The 21,725-nt window shown below is 47.3% G+C and overlaps 1 protein-coding gene across 1 annotated transcript in view; it reads right to left on the reverse strand.

Moving 5' to 3' along the window:
- LOC144130228 (neprilysin-1-like) overlaps positions 1-21,725 on the reverse strand; it is a 159,800-nt gene that overhangs the window by 17,775 nt on the left and 120,300 nt on the right. Inside the window, exon 10 of the mRNA XM_077664201.1 lies at positions 9,719-9,862. Coding sequence (XP_077520327.1) covers positions 9,719-9,862 — 144 coding nt within the window. The remainder of the gene's footprint in view (positions 1-9,718; positions 9,863-21,725) is intronic.

Below are 21,725 nucleotides of genomic sequence, written 5' to 3' on the forward strand. Positions count from 1 at the left end.
ATTTCTTTATTGTATAGTCGGGAAAGGGATCTGAAATGTAATGTCTCTGGGTATTGCCACCTTTTCACTGGACAACAAGCGACAAAAAAAGAAAAGTAGTACAAGTGAACGAAAGCTGATAAAATTCAAGCTAGCGGCGGCAGTTTTCATTGAGCATATCGTGTAGGCGAGCGCTGCTTTTGAAACTGCCGATGCCGATAAGGGAGCGAAAAAAATCGTCCAGTGAACATCAAAGCCAAAAATGTGGCGAGAAGAGAAAGGCTGAGGGTGCAGACGGGTAGGGGGCAAGGAACTGTTCATAAACAGGTCGAAGAGGCCGGCATGTTAGGCAATGGACAGCGCTCGTAAAGCGTAGAACATGAAGGATTTAAGGTTTAAGCTCCGCACGCTCGCCCTAGGGTCCAAAAACACCGTTTTTTAGGGTTATGAAAAGGGTGCCGTCATTATCACGTACCTGAAAATACGCCGTCGGCAATTTTGGTTGCTACGGGATGACTTGCCAAATCAACAACTGCACACAAGCTGCCGCGTGTGCAAGTGCGGTTCTGACTTTTGACGCCCAATCTTCGGCACTGGGCAAGTGATATGCGCTTCAGAAATGCGATTTTGTTTTATGTTTGTGTTTTCAGTTTTAATATTTCAAGTGGAATAACTTGTTTGCTCGTTCTGATTTCAGAAATCCGCCTTTTTCATCAGATGTGGCGCCCTCAGGGCAGTGGGTGAAATCTGAAAACCATGCACATACCGCCTACCAAGGAAGTTAGAATTGAGAGCATTAATGCTGCGACGCGTAGGAAAGCGTGTATAATTGCGAGAAGAAAGACGGCGTGGGAGCGGTCGTTCCAAGCAAAAATCGGCTCAGAAGTGAAAGTAGAAGGTTTTGCCCATCGCACGCGCAGTAGGAGCCGGCAGTTTTCAAACAGGGGAGCTGGAGGAGCATATGCGCGCATGCGCAGATTGGCGTGTGAAAAAATACCGTTTTACCCACGATGATATCTGGACAGCAAGGAATACTTTCAACCGGTTACGTTGATCTTCTCTAGGAACTTCTGGATAGGGCTCTTTCTCAGTAAGCCCTACTGTTTCAGAAGGGCATACTCTACAAAACTGGTCACAGGTTAGCTGCATACCTATTCTTCCATGGATGGCGTTTCGCCGACCAGCCAAGCGCTGGACTACAGGATAATATTTAGGTGCAGTTCTAGCAGCCTGTTATTGCCAAGCAGATGCGCACGTGGTCTGCGCACGCACCGCCCTCAAGCGAGAAGACCGCGCTGATTTCTAAACCCTGCTTCAGAGAGATTATGTGCAGCGCAGTCAACGTACTGCACGGCTCGTAAGTCCGCACATCGGTCACGCATACCTGTTCTAGCCGCCGCGGTGGCTGAGTGGTTACGGCGCTCGGCTGCCGGCCCGAAAGACGCGGGTTCGATCCCGGCCGCGGCGGTCGAATTTCGATGGAGGCGAAATTCTAGAGGACCGTGTACTGTGCGATGTCAGTGCACGTTAAAGAACCCCAGGTGGTCGAGATTTCCGGAGCCCTTCACTACGGCGTCTCTCATAGCCTGAGTCGCTTTGGGACGTTAAACCCCCATAAACCAAACCAAACCATACCTGTTCTGGCTAGACGAAACCAGCTCTGCTCTATAAGCAGCGCTTAGAGCATGACCAACGCTACTCTAAGCCCTAAGTACGGCGAACCGCCTGTTGTAAAGGGATTGAGAATGGCCACTCCCCTTTGGGCCTCTTTTCCGCAGGTCAGATATGTACCAGGGGCATATTCTAACCATTTCCCTTTTCGTGAGGAAATCACTCAATCTTTTCAAAAACAGTCTCAATTTCTCACACCGCGAAGTGTTTATATTCGCTACTTGCCTCGAATGTCTTCATAAAGACTCATGGACACGTCATCGTTAAGGAAAAACAACATTTGTACTTAGACACGGTCCAAGACCATTGTCAAAGAAAACTAATTAGATACCGTCGAAGGCGTGCGCACAGTGGAGGAAGCGGTGCGGCCGGTCCCCATGCGAGTGTGAGTGAGTGGTTGTGAGAGTGAGTGTTCATGAGCGCGCATTCAGTGACTGGCTGTGAGCGCGAGTGGATATAGGTGCGAGTATGTGTGGTTGTGAGTGCAAGTCATGAGTGTGTATTCAGTGTGTCTATTTTCGCCGGCATTTCCTTCCATTGTAAACAATTGGGTCAACACATTTAAGAGGGGGTACTGCATGAGTGGTTCTGTTTGGGAAAAATTGTGTGCAGGGCGTGCAACTGCCTCTTTCGGAAACCACCTTCGGTGCACTGCACGGGGGTGGGGGATTAAAGAGACATTGTTCATACATGCAGCCTCCGCGCTTAACGGGAACGACGAAGCGGACCGTTGGCTCGTGGGGAGCGGTGGGGCTAGACCTGGATCGGTGACTTAAAAACCGAACTCATTCTTGGGTTCTCCCCTACGTGTGCCTACACGGCTCCTTGGGTCGTGGCACTGGTGGAGGTGCGATCAATGCTACCTTCTCCTGTGGTCGAGACGGCGCGCCCGCTTCCCGTGGCCACTTGTGTTCATCGTGCAAGCAGGAGGCTCCGAGGCGTGTCCACCGAGAACACGGACGGAGTGCCCCTGGATTCCATTCCACTCCCCTCATGGCAACGACACCGCGCACCTTGACCGCAACTTTCATTTCCGCAGCTTCCTCCCATGTCACCCTTTTGACCCCTCGGAGCCTCAGCCCTTTTACGATGATCAGTCCGAGGATGCCCAGGACTGTCTGGCTCTCATCGAACGAGTGGCGGCGTTCAACAGCTAGGACGACGCTGCGAAAATGCAGAACATGTACTTCAGTGTTGAAGACGCTGCCTCGACGTAGATTGAGAATCACGAGGCCTCATTGTCTACGTGGCTGGCCTTCCGACGTCAGTGCCTCAGTGCGTACGCCAGCATTGACAGCCGAGAGAGAGAGAGAGCGGAGCGGAGCGCGCCTGACCTCTCGCATCCAACTTGCGAACGATAGTGTCGCAATAGATGTTGAGGTTGTGACGTGTCTTTGCCATCGCGTAGACCCGGCCATGAGTGAAGACAACAAGCTGCGGCACCTGATGGGCGGTGTAAAATATTAGTTCTTTTCTGGCCTCGTACGTAATTCGTCGAACACCGTCGCGCAGTTTCTATCCGACGCTCCATTATGTAGGAAATATTGTTAAGGCGGTCCTGACAATACGCAGGACAACGAGATTCCGTGCCCAAGCTTTCAGCGATGGAGCCGGTTGACTGCGACACCCGGACGAATTCGAGCTCCCTTCGTGAACTCATCCACTCCGCGGTCCACGAGGAACTGCAGAAACTTCGCGGTACGCTTGCCCTTGGCGCCGATTTTCTGACTAGCGTAATCCGCGAGAAGTCCAGCACATCCTAAGGAACCGGCCGCTGCTGTCGGCTCAGTGCCGCACCTGCCCCATCCAGCCAGTAGGGCCTTCTCAGCGCCGCACCTGGCCCCATCCACCCTGTCCATCCAGATGTTTGCGGACGTCTCGCGACGCCCTGAATAATAACCTGGCTTCACGATTTACGCTCTCCTGGTGGCCGCCGTGCACGCAGCCCGACCGCTTTTTTACTAGGCGGATCAACGCCAGGCTCCGCTGAAGATTGACCTCTGGCGTGCTCCAGTTCAACGATCTCTGTGCTACCTGTATGACGAGGTCGATCATCTATACCGGGGGCGCCGTTACCGCTAATTGGGACTGCGATAATCTTTCTCCGACAGTCTTAGTCTACGACCTGGTGAGCGGCCTCGGGATATTGCAGAGTACGCCATCCGCCAGCGTAGTTCCGCGCCCTCTCCAGGCCGTTAGTCGCCTTAGCCACGCCGCGCTTCGCCTTCAGGGTTCCGTTATGCCGCAGCTCAACGGGGTTCCTCCAGCTTTCGTCTGGAAAACTATATCCGGCGACATTCGGATGCGAGGCCGCCGAACGCCGATACGCCGAAAAGCTACGACTGCCGCACCAATAGAATGGCCACGACGTCGAACGACGAATCGCCGAACAGTCTTCAGCGACACGCCATTTGAATCACCCTGACGCCGACCCCTGAATAACCGACTAGCTTCCGCCGCCGCAACGATCGACTCACTGCCAACCGACATTGCAGGCACCGCTCTAGGCCGGATCTCCTTGGACATCCCTGTTCTCGTCGACAAGGAGGAGGTCAGTGTGTTAGTCGATACAGGTGCGGACTACTTCAACCCTAGTGGACGACTTACGTCGTCCTCATGAAGAAGACAGAACCCTGCGCTTCTACGTCGATTACAGGAAGGGTGTTACAGATAAAGACGTCTACCCTTGCCACGTATGACGATTTCCTCAATCGAAAAGTACTTCTCTTCGGTCAACCTCAGAAGTGGTTATGGGCAAGTAGAAGTTGATTATCGGGACCATGCGAAAACCGCCTTCGTCAAACCGGATGGGCTCTACAAATTCCGCGTCCTCCCCTTCAGGCTCTGCTGCGCTCCTCCCAACTTCCAGAAAATAATCGACACTGTTGATAGATGTGTGGTCCCCTATGCCCGCCTGCCCGTCTAGTTGGGTCGTGACAATATTCATTGCCGCTAACACGCGGCATTATCACTTCGTGAGATGCGACCGTATTTATCTCGAATGATTGCAGCCATGTTGAACCGACTCTATGTTAGCGGAGCCGATTGTGCGTTCTTCGTAGCTTTTGGGGTTACTTTGCCCGAAAGATCATACAAGCTATTGTTTTTTAAATACCGTGCTTCAATGTCATGCAAATCTTCCGCACCGCAGTTAATGCAATGGGTGACCTCCCGGCATATATGACGTTCTGCCGGTCGTCAGCGTCGTTGAGGGGATTCCTGCCACCACATGTTATATAGGTGGCCCTTCCTTTTCGATCTGTATTTTATATTGGAAAAGAGGTAGGGGGTTATCTAAAATTCGAAGTGAAATTGGAATATTGAGCAGAACATCTTATAATGCGTATTTTTTTCGCGCTTTTTATGGTGCAGGAAACGATTAGCAAACAGCGGCCTTTTTTTGCGCAAAAAAAACGTCTTTTTAGTGACGATTTTGACAACAAGAAAGTGCAACGTACACCGAAGAAAGCACATCTACCAAATCAGATTTTATTTTCTCTTCTCGTAGCAACGTATATTACAAGACTTCCGGTTCTTTGAAGGCCTGCCTACCTTTGCGTTTAAACTAGGAAAAATCCGTTAAAGACTGTGGCGAGAATTAAGCAGGAATACTCGTGAAAGACACAAGAGCGCTAACTGGCAACACGGACGAGGAAGGGAACAGGACGAGCGCTACACTTTCAACAGGGTTTATTCAGGGAAGAGCGTATATATAACCTCTGACCTTATCCATGCTCTTAATCTCAATTTGACAAACATCTTCCTTTCACAGATATGCCTCAAGAAACATCGTTTCACTGTGCCGGATAATAACTGAGGTATCACTGATGCAATTGTCACCTGGTTTCTTGATATAAAAGGCTTCCACGAGCTCACGTTCGGTCTTATCTCGGCTTTTCAGTAGCACTTTGCATTCAGGCAGTCGGGGCTTGCAGACTATACGTTTCTCTTTTGAGCATGCTTGGCAGTGGTCTGGAAGATGGGCTCCTTTCTTAGTCAATGAATTCTTGTGTTCAAGCAGGCGCTCATTAAGACACCGGCCGGTCTGTCCAACGTACACCTTCCCGCATGTAAGCGGGAACTCGTACACCACTCCTTTCTTGCAGCCAACAAGTGGCGTTCGGTGTCTGATGGCGCACTCTTGCATTCCCTTTCTCCCAATACGTGAGCACATTCCGGCTAGTTTTCGCGGCGCTGAAAATACCACGTTGACGCCGTACTTATTGGCCATCTTCTTGAGATTATGATAGGTGTGGTGTACGTAGGGTACAACTTCCATGGATGAGGTCAGAGGCTATATATACGCTCTTCCCTGAATAAACCCTGTTGAAATTGTAGCGCTCGTCCTGTTCCCTTCCTCGTCCGTGTTGCCAGTTTGCGCTCTTATGTCTTTCACGAATATGCACCAACAAGCCCAGTTGCAAGTACTTCTTAGTCATATTTCTTCTACATCGGGCTCTCTGTTTTGTGTTCAACCCTCGCCTTCCCATGTTCCCCTGCTCATCGCAAACATCGTTGCCTCAACGTGCCGGGCCAGGCTACTTGGATTCTTCCTGCGAAAAGGACACGTACCTAGTGAAGTCACTGGCCTCTTCGGTCCTTTCAGACCCACCGTAGGCCACGCCAAACGTGTCTGCAAGATACTCCGGTCCGAACTGTGGTACCAAGTGAGGCTGCTTCAAGATCTTCTAAGGGCAGCATACTACGCCCAAGACCAAGAGTGGCTGGCGGCCATCAGACATCGAGAAAGCAAGAAGCTCGCAGCCCAGACAACAGAGTTTTGGTGGAAGTGCACCATGAACCATGTATCGAGACACTTGAAACAACTGAAGAAGGGGGAGACCAAGGATCCCGGACGCCATGATGTGTTAGTCCTGGGAGGACCTGAACTCCCGGAAGGAATAGCGGCAGTCCTGAAGGAAGGCCCAAAATTCAGCGTACAAGCCAAACTCAAGCCACACGAATGGCTAGCCCTTAACCGACGACTGGCCAACAAAACAACGAAAGAAAACCAGGAAAGGTGCCTCTTGGACGGTGTTGACGCCCTCACTAGGTCAGTCAGAGATCCAAACCCGCACAGCCATCGAGCTGATCCCACGGCGAAGGTCGTTTCGTTTTTAGAGCGAATGATCTGCAGCTTGTGCAGGCGTACAATGAAGGCGGTTTTGTTATAATACCGTCCGGTTTGTACAAAAAAAGGCAATAGAAGCAGTCAAGAAGAACTTCAGGTCCGTGGAAGTGAAAACGAAGCAAATGAAGAAAGGTGCAGTGTCATTTTGTGAGGAACTGCACCTGCATAAACTAGCTAGTGCCATCAGGAAGTGTGAAAAGAACTGCCTATCGGTCTTTTTCTCGGCGAAAACTCACAAGCCGGAAATACCTTTCCGGACAATAGTAAGCGAAAAGGATACTTGGCAACGGCAAATCAGTCAATTTTTGCTCAAGGACCTGAACACTCTGGAAATAGAAGACACATTTGGAACTAAGAACTCTGATGATGTGATAGCCTTCCTTCAGACTAATAGGAACATTAGGTTTGGTTTTTCCATTGATGTAGAAGATCTTTTCTACTCGGTTTCGCATCGACATCTCTTTCCTGCAGTGCGTGATTGCATTGATAGGAATGGAGCCACGGCCTTTCAAAACGCTTCTGGTCTGAATGTGGACAACTTCATGTCATTACTTGAGTTTTATCTGAAGGCCACTTTTATTGATTTCAATGACCAAACGTGTCTACAAAAAAGGGCATTTGCATTGGCTCGTGTGTCGCTCCGGTACTTTGTAATATATTTTTATCTGAAATTGACCACTCCTTGAGTGAAGCACTTGACACAGATTGTATAGTCCTCGTTTTTAGATATGTAGACGATTACCTGGTCTTGTTGGCAGATAGCGATTTTAGTTTTGACGAAGCAGTAGCTGATGTTTTAGGTACGTTTGGTCGAAACAGCATGGGCCTCACCTTCACTCACGAACTGCCTAGCAGTAATAACCAAGTACAGTTTTTAGATCTCACCCTAACCATTCACCCTTCCATGTTTGCTGGCGATACTGTCCACGCGCCAAGAAAGATTTGTTGCCATTTCATTCAAACCATTCTAAGACTGTTAAGAGGGCTATCGCTTCCCAGTGCCTAGCGTCCGCACTAAAGAAGTCCTGCCACCATGCCATGCACGCCAACTTTGCATCTCAGGTGTCCAGGTTGAAGAATGCAGGCTTCCCGGCTCTCCTGGTTCTCTCCGTGACGCAGACCTTGCTGAAAAAGCAGCAGCAATGAAAACAACAGACCTAAAGAAAAAAAGGCTGGAAAGGCCGGAAGTTGTACCCTACGTACACCACACCTCTCATAATCTCAAGAAGGTGGCCAATAAGTACGGCGTCAACGTGGAATTTTCAGCGCGGCGAAAACTTGCCGGAATGTGCTCACGTATTGGGAGAAAGGAAATGCAAGTGTGCGCCATCAGACACCGAACGCCACTTGTTGGCTGCAAGAAAGGAGGGGTGTACGGGTTCCCGCTTACATGCGGGAAGGTGTACGTTGGACAGACCGGCCGGTGTCTTAATGAGCGCCTGCTTGAACACAAGAATTCATTGAATAAGAAAGGAGCCCATCTTCCAGACCACTGCCAAGCATGCTCGAAAGAGAAACGTATAGGCTGCAAGCCCCGACTGCCTGAATGCAAAGTGCTACTGAAAAGCCGAGATAAGACCGAACGTGAGCTCGTGGAAGCCTTTTATATCAAGAAACGAGGTGACAACTGCATCAGTGATACCTCGGTTATTATTCGGCACAGTGAAATGATGTTTCTTGAGGCATATCTGTGAAAGGTAGATGTTTGTCAAATTGAGATTAAGAGCATGGATAAGGTCAGAGGCTATATATACGCTCTTCCCTGAATAAACCCTGTTGAAAGTGTAGCGCTCGTCCTTTTACCTTCGTCGTCCGTTTTGCCAGTTTGAGCTATTATGTCTTACACGAATATGCGTCAACAAGCCCAGTTGCAAGTACTTAAGCAGAAATAGCCTAGGAGCAGGTTTTGTTAGCGTGTGTAGTGCTTGATAGAGTGACGCCAATACGACGTCAGGTCTGTACGCGTATTTTGGCCTGTCCCTTCTAAAATGCACTAGCGTAAGTCATCGTCTACCGTGATTAATCGCAATTCCTAACAGAATGTTGCAATAATCAGTCAAGCGAAAAAGCCCCCTGATGTCATCACATGATAAAGGCCAATTCCCTTAGTGTCTTCAGCAATGTGCACCAAGAAGAAGGCCCTATGTAAGGCAAACTTCTGAGTGAAATCGGGTTTTTCTCTGCTTAGAAATCTCTTCGGAGTGCCAACCATTAGTCATACTGGACCTTATCCAAAACCAAACGGCCGTAACTATGAAATAGCAATACCTTCATTGTAAGCATCACGTAACAGTTTGTTTTTCATCACGGCTCTAAATAGCCTACCGCATTTCTGAACAATAATGCGCCGTACATTTGCACACATTTAACGCGCCAGAGTATCTCGAATGGACTCCAGAGTGCATTGTAGTGTAACGAAGTTGTACTGTGACAGTCCACTAGCCTTGCAGGAAACTTGTGAGAACATCCCTGTTTTTTGCAATCTTACTGAACGTTGAAACAAATCCGCTAAGCAGAAGTATTCAGGGGTCTTCAACCAATGCAATACAGTTTTAACCTTGGCATTTATTCCTTCGCTAACAAAGCGGGGCAGGTATGTAGTGTGATAATTAGATACTGTGAGATTTATTTTCACACAAACCACCCCGCTTCTACGTCATCGCTTTACGTAGAAAAGGTCAGAAACACTACTACGTGCATGCCCTGACACCGAGCGCCACGGCGGTTTCACTCAAGGTTCTGAAACTTAGACGTAGAGCTTAACAAGCACTCGTGCATGTGAAGTAGATACAAGAAGGAAAGATATTACGTTGACAATTTTTAATGAGCCCTTGTAAATATCCTGGCTGCATCAGGCTTCCGAGAACCGGGTGTGAAGAGAAAGAACATTGTTCAACGTACTTATACCATCGGCAGTCAACAATTAAGTGCACTAACCTGGTAGTGTTGCTTGCGCACGCACAGTGCTTTCTGGAGGAAAACCTCGTCCGTGAGGTTAGGGCCCCAGGTCTCAACACGGCCTTCGTCGTCCACGTGGAATCCTCTGACATCAAAGGCGTGTGTGATTTCGTGACCAATTGTCTGCATACGCGAAAAAGTACTGCATTAGTCAGATGCGCAGACTTCTTACTTTGGTGCGTTATGTTAACAATAGCTCCTCGGATTTATTCAAAGCTAAACCCAACCTCATGCCAAAAAAGCATTGCGCTACAAAAGTGGCTTGACTCTTGCATTGCTGGAAGTCATGAGTTGTGGATAAATAGCGACTAACATGCATGCACCCGCCTTACTGCTCACACGTGACAATCTGCGGTCAGTCAAAACTTTGAATGTTCCTATAACTAGAACTATGCTTTCTCACGGCGTCCGCCTTAAATACAAAGCACAGTGAAGCACAATAATTTTCTATGACAGTTTCTCACTTCACAATTTCCTTCTGAAAGTACCCAAGAATGACAAGGTGACTTAGAGCTTGAACGCGTTAACTATTACCTATAGCGGTGTTTTACGCAACCTGACCTTTTCAGTGGTTAGTGATTGTTGTTAACTATCCACCCAATAAAAATTGCTGTGCAAAACCTATTTCTTGTAACACAATTAGGTGCGTCACGTTTGTCGCAGGAGTGAATAAAGCACGCTATCAACCTTATTATTACCCTAATTACGTTAAGAACAAGGGCCTATCCCATACCTCTCCAATTAACCTTATCCTGTAACAGTTCCAGCCATGTTATCTCCAAAAACCTTTTAATTTTATCCGCCCAACGAACATTCTGCCGCGCTCTGCTACGCTGCCTTTGTCTTGAAACCACTCTGTTACCTTTAAAGGGACACTGAGGACAATTAAATGTTGGCGTGTATCGCTGGGTACCATGTTCTCATCAGAAACAGCCCTAATGGAAAACGCAGTTACTGTAAACTAGAAGTCACCTAAAACCGAAATACATGTGTCGCCAGCACGCACTGACTTGGAAAGAGAAATGAGCGCGTCGAACGTTTTCGGGTGGATGCCAGAGGCTGCGCTACTCTGCGATCCAGTTCAGCATGGTAGTAGCCCATTGTTTTCTCTATGGACGTCCAGAGTTTGATGCGACGGGCGGGAAGCATTTCATATCCAAAATTATGGTCTATACCTGCATTTTTCTCATCGTAAGAAACGTCAACTTACCCACACAGAGGCAAAGAATAAAAAAGAACAATTGTATGGAATTTTCCTCGATGTCCCCTTTTTGGCTTTCGGCGGACTTCTGTCCGCATTAATAGCCCTGCCCTTGCCGATCTTTCTTTTATTGCGACTCCAATGTCATTACTCGAGTTTGTTCATTGATCCACTCTATTCTCTTCTTGTCTCTTCGCGCTACAGCTATCATTTTCTTTCCTCAGCGCCTGCATTGTCCTCAACTTAAATTTAACCCTTTTGTTAAGCTACATGATTTAGCTCCATCGGTAAGTACCGATTGTATTCAATAGTTACATGCTTTCCTCTCGAGAGATATTGGTAAAATGGGATTAACCAGCTCAGAGCGCCTGCCACATGCACTCCACCATCTTTATATTCGCCTAGTTATTTTATTTTCGTGGTCAGGATATGCGGCGACTGCCTGCCAAGGTAGCTGTCTCCTCTTGCCACTTCCGACGCTTCGCTGTCGATGGTAAAAACTGTTGCTCCAGTCTAGCACTGCTGAAGATTAAATTTTTTGCACACAGATTTTTGGACCTCGCTTAGTCCTTTCCCCTCATGATTTGTCATTCGTCTTTTGAGTTACATAGCAGGGCGATATAAGCAGCCAACTGTAGGTTCCTAAGGAGTAATTCTCAAATAAATTAAGAGCGCAGCTCTTAGGCACTCATTCCTCCATTCCTCGTTGCAGGCATCGGCGTTGTCGGTGAAAGGTCACCATCTCACCTGAGAGACGCCAGGCAGTAGAAGCTGGATATGCCATCTGGCGAGAGCGGAGGAATAGACAACCGGAAGGTGACTGCAACGGAAGGTTCCCGGTGGGTGGCTAGCAGCATAAAGCGCCACCTCCCAGCCGTGTCGTAAAAAACGCGAAGAGCTGCGCTCGAATTTCGTACTAGCGGCTATCGCAGGCGTCAATTTTTTATATTTATTCTTTCCAATGCAGTTTTAAAAATCCCTCTTGAAACGCGAGATGAAGGTTAGCTGAGAGATGCTGTCTCCTTGTCTGACACGCTTCCTAATTCGTATTTTATAACTTTCGTTGTGCAGCATTATGGTCGCTGTTCAACCACTATACATATTTTCCAGAACTCTTAGGTATGCTTCTTCTACACCTTTGTTGCGCAGTGGCTTCAAGGCTGCTGTAGTTTTCATCGAGTCAGGTGCTGTCTCGCAATCTATGAGGGCTACATACGGCGGGGGGTTTTATTGTTCGCTCTTCGCTGTCACCTGGTTCATACAGTCCATTGTCGAGAAGCTCTTCCTGGTAATTTTTTTTCCTCAATCGAATGTTGATCTATTTCACTTAGCGATTATCTTGTTAATACGTTCAGAGAGTAAGCTGATTGGTCTATAACTTTTCAAGTCCTCGGCGTCACCTTTCTTATGGATTACGATGATAACATTATTTGAAGATTCCTTTACACTCGAGGTCACACGGCATGCGTGAGAAGTGTGGCAAGCATTTGTAGCCCAAATTCTCCACCGTTCTTCACCAGATCTATAGTCACATGATTCTCACCAGCCGCTCTTGGTCTTTGTATTCAATGTAAGGCTTTTGTTAATTCCTCCTCGTTACGGACGGGACCCCCAGTCCTCTCACGCCGCTGGCTTCATCTTCAGCACCCTGATTATTTACACTTCCATAAAGATCTGTTTAGCATTCTTTTGCTACTGGAGCTTTCTTATCCATATGCGTCCTGACATTTCACTCTTTTCTGTTATATGTTCTGATTTTTTCAATAACTATTCTCCCTACAATTTTTGGCTCCTTTTCTTCTTTCGAGCCTGCCCGATCCCCTACATTTTGTACTAACGTATGTGGTGATCTAGCCAGTCTACTGTGGCGAAAGGAAGGTGACGACTTAAAGGTGTGATGCTCGCTCGAAGCCCGAACGCCTGGCATGAACCTTCTTAGGCGTCGCAAAGCGACCTTGCTTAAAATCGGCCGCAACCCCCTCTTACGTTTGGTAGAAGTTCTGCCTGTGTCTCCCTTTCATCCTGAAGGTGCGTAGCCCCTCTTTAGCTCCGACGTCCGTTATGCCCGAAAGCCACCAGCCAGACAGCCCGCATCCCTTCTCCTACCATTCTCTGTTCTGTTCCGACGGGCTCCAGCAGCACGATCCCAGAGTCTTCAACGCCGCCGACGACCCCGGTTTCGACGACTGGTTGTCGTCGTTCAAGCGCGGCAGCGCCTACAAGTGAGACGATGCTACCAAGGTCGGTAACGTTCAGTTAAATCTGACCGACTTGGCTCATTTGTGGTTCCGAAATGGTTTTTGGTTCATGAGGTTTAACGTCCCAAAGCGACTGATGTTATGAAATCATCAGGCCAACTTGCCTATTTATTTTTCCTTGAAGACCAGTTTCTCGAGGTATTCGGCCGCCCAGGTGTGCGCAAACTGCGCGCCGAACAACGCTTCCGCGCTTGTCCTCGGCAACGCAACGAAAGCTTCGCGAGTTACGCCGAGGATCTTTCGACCTGCGGAAGCTCATGAACCCGTCAATGTCTGAGGTTGATAGAATTAACATTTCAAAGGGTTTCTCCGACGGCGGCTTCCAGATATTGCTCGGCAAGAATCCGCGCACTGTCGTCGATGTTATCCAACTCTGCCAAAGCTATAACGTTAGGTAGAAACAGAGGGGTTCCTACACGCCGGTCCGGCTGCCCGGCGCGTCACTTTCTGCGCTGGCGGATTGCAGTCTGGCTCCTGACCCTACCTCACTGCTTCCTGACATCAAGCCTGTATACGGAGAAGAGGTGGCCTGCCAACTATCAATACTACCGGTGTGTGGAGACCCTGCGCCATCTCTTGATCTCATGCTTCGACGTGCCATTAAGGAGCAGGTCGTAGACGTTTTGCCCTCCAGCCCATGGTTTCCATCTGTGACTCCCCCCTCACGTACGCTGCTGTTGCCGCCAGACCACGGCACCACGACGCCCATGTCGCCCACCCATCCGTCGCGCCGCTGCCATCAACGCCAGCACCTACCTGTCGATACGCGCCGCATCGCCCCGCCATCATGATCCCATGCCGCACTCAGGACCACCGCCCGACCTATTATGCCTATTGCTTTCCGGGCCACATCGTACGGCTTTGACGCAAACACCGGCAAATTTCTGGGACGGTGCACATCCGTCCCACTAAGACCCTGCGTCTCCTTCTCTACCCATTTCCTCCGGCCCATCTGCGGAACCCGTCCATCTTGGTCGTGGCTCCTACTCTTCCTGTCGGTCACGTTTTCCCCGTTGTGATCTTTCTCTTCCATGCGCCGTCGCTCTCCTTCCCACCCGTTGGAAAACTAAAAGCCGCAGACACGGAGACAAGAACTGCGCTTCTCTCGAACAGTCCAGTCCTCTATCTTCTCTCGCTAATGTTGCCGAGGTGTTTTATGATGGCGTCACCGTTCTCGCTCTTGTCGACACGGGCGCTGCTGTCTCTGCTATTAGCAGAGACAGCAGCTGAAGACTTGCAGAAGACTACGTAAAGTGGCGGCACCTGCATCTAACTTTTGCCCCCGCACTGCGAGCCCGCACCGCACTGAATCTCTGGCAGCGTGCAGGGCTCACCTGGTTATCGTGGACGTTTTGCACACAGCCGAGTTTCTAGTGTCGCCCCCGCTGTTCTCACGATATCATTCTGGGCTGTGAGTTTTTCACCGTTTATCATGCGGTAATCGGCTGTGCCAGCATTGAACTGTCTTTATTTTGGTCCGCCCTTCCGTTCGACACCTCTTCATATGACGAAAATACTGGTCGCTGAAGATACGGACATCCCGGCCTTCTCACCATCCTTGATGGCCCTATGATGAGCCTGCTTTCCTGATTAGGCGGTTCTTGATTAGACTAAGTGGGCTCGGCGGACCCAGCGTCACCATGTGGCTACAGAATCCTTTCAGCTCCCTTGTGCAGGTTACTTTCCTTGCTCTGACCGGAGCGTATGCACAGCCTTATCCATCATAAGGAAACGCGTGCAGCATTGTTTCAACCACGTCATCGGCACATGGACATCCCTACTAAGTACCCTGTGACGTCACATCTGCAGTGCCTTCTTATGGTAGACACGTGATTTCGTCAGAGCTGCCTTTAAAAGACCGGCCAGCAAGTTCCTGCTTCAGTGGGCTCGGCGGACCCAGCGTCAGCATGTGGCTACAGAGTCCTTTCTGCTGCATTGTGCAGGTTGGTACCTATTATTCTGCCATGAAAAACGACTCTCGCTGTCTTCTGGTCGTGCCGAGCCCCAAACAGCTTCTTTGTTTTGTGCTTGTTGTTTACTGCGTATGCGCATTGCTTTTGTGCGGAGACATCGAAAGAAATCCCGTTCCCGATCTAGACGATGGCAGTACTACTGGTCTCCTACGAACACTGCTGCTAGGGGAAAATAAACTGACAAATTAGATAGCTGCACTCAGGACGGAACAAACGGAGATGAAGAAACTTATTTCCGATATGAATATCAGGAATACGGAGCTGGAAAAGCATGCAGCCTTTGTGGACGCCCGGGAAAAGACAGCCAACTTCCTTCAGGCGAAAATTACAGAAATGGAGGATCGCAGTAGGCGCTCAAACTTAGCTATTTTCGGCATTAAGGAAGATTAAGATCAGCGACATTTTTTTCTACGACACTTAATGTAAATTGCACTTCGGTTGGCAGGATACATAGGCTAGGGAAAGACAGTGGCTACCGACCAGCAATTGTTTTTTCCAGAATTACAACAAAAAGCAAGAAGCGCTGAATAACTGTCATAAGCTAAAAGGTGGGAAAATATCAGTGAAAACGATTATTCTCGAGACACGCTCAGGAAACGAAAGTTTGTCTGGGAAAGCGCTAAGGAAGAAAGACTGCTGAAACAAAAAGTGGCTTTAGTCAATGACAAACTGAAGATCGGAAAAAAATATCTTCATATGATGTGACAATAAAAATGAAGAGTTAAGCTTGACAGAACTGAAAACAACTCGCCTAATCAATGACGTGTCACCCCGCAAGTCAAAGAACTATGCCTGCTGAATTTAAATGCGCGAAGCATCATGACCAAGTGCGGAAACCTGGAAGCTATGTGCTTAGAATATAACCCACATAAAGTGGTAATGACGGAAACTTGGTTACATGAAGATATTAATGATGATATTTTTTCTAGCACTTTTCGCGTACTTCGCCGTGATCGAGAGTCAAGAGTGGGCGGAGTTGCCGTTCTAGTAAAAAAACCATTGTCTGCATTTCCTTTACAACAAATTGACAACCATCAGAGTGTCACCTTAAATGTCAATTTTTTTGGGCAGAGTATTTTATTTTCTTTGCATAGAGCACTCGATTCTCACCTCCAATTAATGAATAATTTGTATTACCATATGGCTATATTTTCTCACAACAAGATAATTTAGACCAGGGATTTCAACTTGCCTGGCCTATTTGGAACTAACCACCCGTTGACAGTATGCACAACAGTCATTCTAAGTATATGTTTGACTAAATGCTTGCTAAAAACATAATGCAAGTAGTCAACCAGCCTACTCGTATTACTGAATTTTCTAGTTCTGTGCTGGATCTAGTCTTTGTTAGCCGTTCAATTGAAAATATTGAAGTGACTCTTGAGCCTGACATATCTGATCACAAAATGGCGTGCTTTTATGTGTATTCAATGCTTCACGCGACTTCCAGCCCGTACAACCTGAAACTGTGAAAGATTTTTCGCGCAAGCGACGAAAGTGTGCTGGAATATCTTGATCTTCGACTTAGTGATTTTAATGGGTCTGACATCGGTGTACTATTGCACCAGTTTAAGGAGTTATGCAGTCATTGTCTCGACAATTTTATCCCAAACAAAATCAGGAAGCGTACAAAACCAACACCTCGGATTACGTGATGTATCTTATAAACCAAAAGGAAACTGAAACGTTTTAAACGGAGTGGCGCCTGCCAGCGCATCATTGATCGTACACGGGCCACACATACTCAAGCTGTGAGCACAGCTAAGCGGCACTATTTTCAGGCTACTTTGTCTAACTTTATAAAAAATATGAAAAATTTTGGAGCCATTTATCCAAAAAGAGAAAGCCCGTAGATCAAATACTGCATGGTGGCGCTATCATTCACGACAAGCAAGCCATCGCGAATAATTTTAATGAATATTTACAGTGTTTTCTCCATTCCAGTCAGACCTGCGCAAAGCGATGTCCTGCACCAACAAAACGACGATGAGTGTGAATTGGTGTCGTCTTTGTCTTGTGTCTGTGCAATGCTTCTGAGCTTGAAGCTACGTTCGTTTCCAGGACAAGATAATATCCCCAATGTATTCATATACCGTTACGCTGAAATGTTATGAAAGTTCTTAGTCGTTATTATCAGAGTGTCCATTTCATCGGCAAACCTTTCGTTTGACTGGGGAGCGGCTCGTATAGCCCCAGTGCTCAAAAAAGGCAACTCCATCCTCCTCCAAAATTATCTCCCCAATTCATTGCTATCATCATGTTGTAAATAAAATGTTAGAACCCATCATTGCCAATTACGTAACTGAATTCCTAAATAACCAAGGTTTTCTAACTCGACTTCAGCATGGTTTTCGGAAAGGTTACTCAACTGTAACTCAATTAACTGCAGTTGTGCACAACTTCGCAGAAATCCACGATAGATCAGGCCAAGTCGATGTAATTTTTCTAGGTTTTACGAAAGCGTTGACCTTGTTTCGCATACCAAACTAATTTGTAAACTAAAAATCGCTGTGGTACTTGTTTCTTAATCAAATGGTTACTTTACTGCATACCTCACTGACAGAACCTAAATTGTTTGTGTTGGTGGTCACTCCTCGCGCACCATGCCGGTAACATCTGGAGTCCGTCAGGGAAGTGTCCTTGGCCCGTTATTATTTCTTATCTATATAAACGATATTGTTAACGTTAACACAGGACCAGTTCAAATTAGGCTGTTCGCAAATTACTGCGCCTTATTCAAAGAAATTAGAACTCCGCAGGACCAAGTAGTGCTTAACTCTAACTTCAACAGCAATAACAGTTGGTGTTGCAGACACGATATGAAACTAAATGCTGAAAAAACAGTTTTCATGAGAATAACTAACAAAAAACAGTCCATCTTATTAGTACCGCCTATCATCCCAGTGCCTATGAGAAGTAACGTAGTACGTGTACCTTTGTGAAACAATAACTAATACCTTAGGCTGGAATGCTCACATTTCTAACCTTTGTGCATCATTCTTCCGTAAACTGTGTTTTCTTAGATATAAATTAAAACGAGCCCCTTCCGCAACTAAGCTTTTAGGTTATACATCAATCATTGGACCAAAATTAGAATATGACTGTACATTGCGGGATCCTTTCACTAAACTAATATCCATGGGTTACAAATGACTCAGTGGAAAGCTGTTCGTTTTATTTTTCTAAATTCCGCACTACTCATTCCCCTACAACTTTAATTAATGTTAATGTCACACAGACACTGGACACTAGAAGAAGCTTTTGCGACTGAAGTTCCTCTTTTTGTTGAAAAATAACAAGTTTTCAATGAGCCCGGGCCCTTACTTAAAACCACTAGTGGCGCGATTAACGAGACATCGTCGCGCCCAGAGTTTAACACCTTATCTTGCCAGAACAAACATATTAATATTCTTATTTTCCCCGAACAGTAACTGAGTGGAACCAGCAGCTTCCTCTGAGTGGACTAATAAGCAATGAGAGCATTGCCAATTTTTTAGAAAGACTTTTGAATGTTGTATGTCCAGTTTTGGTGGAAAAAAAATTGTGTTCAATTTAAGTATTGTTTTGTTCGAATCATGCGTGTGTTGTCTTTGATTTGCTTGATTTAATTTTTGTGCTTTTAATTTGTGTGCTAAATGTTACCTTCCCTTGTATCTCGTTGTATTGCCCCTCCTGCCCGGGCCTACCAAGGCTGGCAGTATTGAAGAAATGAAATGTTCTCTTCAATCCGACTGACACTATTGCCCGTTTGTAGTGTTTCCTCGTTCCTTTCGCTCTGCTGAATGTCTGCGATGGCCACAGCGCAATCATTGTCACAAACGTTTTTTCATGTCCGTCGACGCTTCTCCGTGGCGAATGCTTGGGGACATGTCGAAGTACTTTATGATGTTCTCACATACTCCGTCTCTGGCTATCCTGCTCGTCTTCCGACTGATGGCATCGATTCCCCTGCTGCTGCGCCAAACCAAGAGTTCGTTGCGGTTTTCCGGTCCGTTCCGATGATATATGGCCGCCCATTCTCTGTCCATAGCGACCACCATGTCCTCTACTGGTTGTCCTCCCTCATAAGTGCCTCTGGCCGTCGTATTCCTTTGGAGCTACGTTTACAATAACGCCATATTAGATGTTATTAGCAGACTAGAGATTTACGAACTGACACGTTTACAGTTTACCTAACCCTCATACGCACGCGTAGTCGCACTGTTGCGTCAGCTGGGGCCACTGCGCGTGCGCAGCCAACATCCGGTAAGCCGGAATACGTCTACTGTGATACATCTCCTGTATGCTAAAAGCGTCTATTGAAGCGGATCGTCTATCGATATGGCTGTGAACAGTCTGATTCCGACACTCTATCCAGCTGACCTCAACCCTGTGACTTTGAATCCTTATTTGCCGCCACCAGTGATTCCTCTCCCCTTGGCATTGGCAGCGTGTCAATTGAACAACGCCAGGACCCCAGGCTCACTTCCTTGCTCGCTCCCCTAACTACACCTTAACAAACCGTACACCTCCAACCAAAACTTTAATTTGAAACCCGACGTTTCTAAGCCAGCTTTTATGTATCCATAGAGGGGAGTAGGAGGCCAAAAGAACAAAAGCTGTGATGCGAAAAGCGCTGGAAAGGGAGGTAGGGGGGTGGGGTTTAAGGCTGTGAGTCACGCTGTCCGCCTGTGGGCAGGCGGTCAATAGCGACCTTTTCTTTGAGCACCAGACCGTAGTCCCTGTGCATATACTGCGGGTAGGTTTCCCTTTCTGTGGTTGATGTTGTTCAGATTAGTTTGAATGCGCCAGGTTTCGAGCAGGAACTGTTTCTGGTAATTTTTTTCGGTTTCCAGGATGCTGGTTTCGTCGAAGTTGATTATGTGGTGTGAGTCTACGGAATGTCAGGCTACAGGACAGCGCTCTCTTGCGAAGTTGCGGACGTTGTTTTTATGTTGCCGAATTTTTCTTTTAGATTTTTGGTTTCGCCGATGTAGATTGCATTGCAGTCGGCGCAAGGAATTTTGTGGATAATGCCTTGGGTTCTCGCTCTCCATGGCCGGGCTTTGGAAACATGTGAGGAAAGCGCAACAGTGCTCGTAGGCTTGCCTACAAGCTTGATTTCTTGTCTACACCATCTACACGTCCTGAGGCCCGGACTCTCAGCTATCAACCCTGGCTCTTAGCACTACGGTAGTGCTTGTTTTACCGCCGCTACTACCTTGCTGACGGGCGCAAATGGCTCCTCGTCATTTCTCGGCTCGTCCGTTCCGATATATGCGCCTCTTTCTACGTCGACCATCCGTGTGCTGATGCCGGTGTGGTGAAGACTTACATCCGGCTTCGACTCCGCTTCTACTGTCTGAGTATATACAATTTTATCCTCCAGTACTTTCACTCCTGGCCTGAATTTCAACGTCACAAACCACCTTCTATCCGTTCCACCACTACGATGGAGTCATTGCCTCGCCCAACATGGACATAACTCCTTCATGAATGCCGCATTATTCACCGCTCTACAACGGGTACCACCCTCACAAATGGATTGTCTGCACGTCTCAACCAGACAATGAGCGACATGCTGGCCCTGTATGTTGCAACTGACCACAAAACTTGGGACTGCATTCTACCATTTGTACATACGCTTACAACATTGCCACACGAAGCACCCAACTAGCTTCTCTCCCTTCTTAATTCTTTATGGCCGCGAGCACACCTGCACCGTGGATTCTGCGCTCAACTATCGCCCTCATGTGTCCGAGTCCCTGACCCTTTTTCAATCAGTGATATATTGTGATGATTGCCGCCAGTTTGCACTCTCTCTTGCCCCGCAGGACCACAAATACAACAATTCTTGACAAAAGCATTTTTAACGAGGAGTTTATGAGCAGAATGTTTTTATATAACATAAGATTTCGCTACAAAAATCAAATAACCGTAAATTGCTCGATGTCAGGTTTACACTCATTTGCTAAAAATAATTTTCCTTTCCTGAAAGCGTTCCCAATTGCCTTTCTATGGCAGTCCTAACTGCTTGATGCGAGCGATAGGACGCTATAAAAGAAAGATTTTGCTACATACTGGAAGAAGAAATCAATAAATTCAATATTTTTGCACCAGTATTTTACAATACGAATATTCGAAATTCCTGTCTAACCATGTTGGACATGGAAACACAAGAAGCACCTTAGCGCCCCTACCACTTCTCTTTCATCCTAGCCCAGACTCCCTCTTGTGGTTTTGGGTTCCGTCAACGGTTCTGGCCTCTCTACTAAACTCCTTTCAATAATAATAATAATAATAATAATAATAATAATAATAATAATAATAATAATAATAATTGGGGGAAAGGAAATGGCGCAGTATTTGTCTCATATATCGTTGGACACCTGAACCGCGCCGTAAGGGAAGGGATAAAGGAGGGAGTGAAAGAAGAAAGGAAGAAGAGGTGCCGTAGTGGAGGGCTCCGGAATAATTTCGACCACCTGGGGATCTTTAACGTGCACTGACATCGCACAGCACACAGGCGCCTTAGCGTTTTTCCTGCACAAGAACGCAGCCGCCGCGGTCGGGTT

The sequence above is a fragment of the Amblyomma americanum genome, chromosome 4 (assembly GCF_052857255.1).
Source record: "Amblyomma americanum isolate KBUSLIRL-KWMA chromosome 4, ASM5285725v1, whole genome shotgun sequence".
Taxonomy (NCBI): Eukaryota; Metazoa; Arthropoda; class Arachnida; order Ixodida; family Ixodidae; genus Amblyomma; species Amblyomma americanum.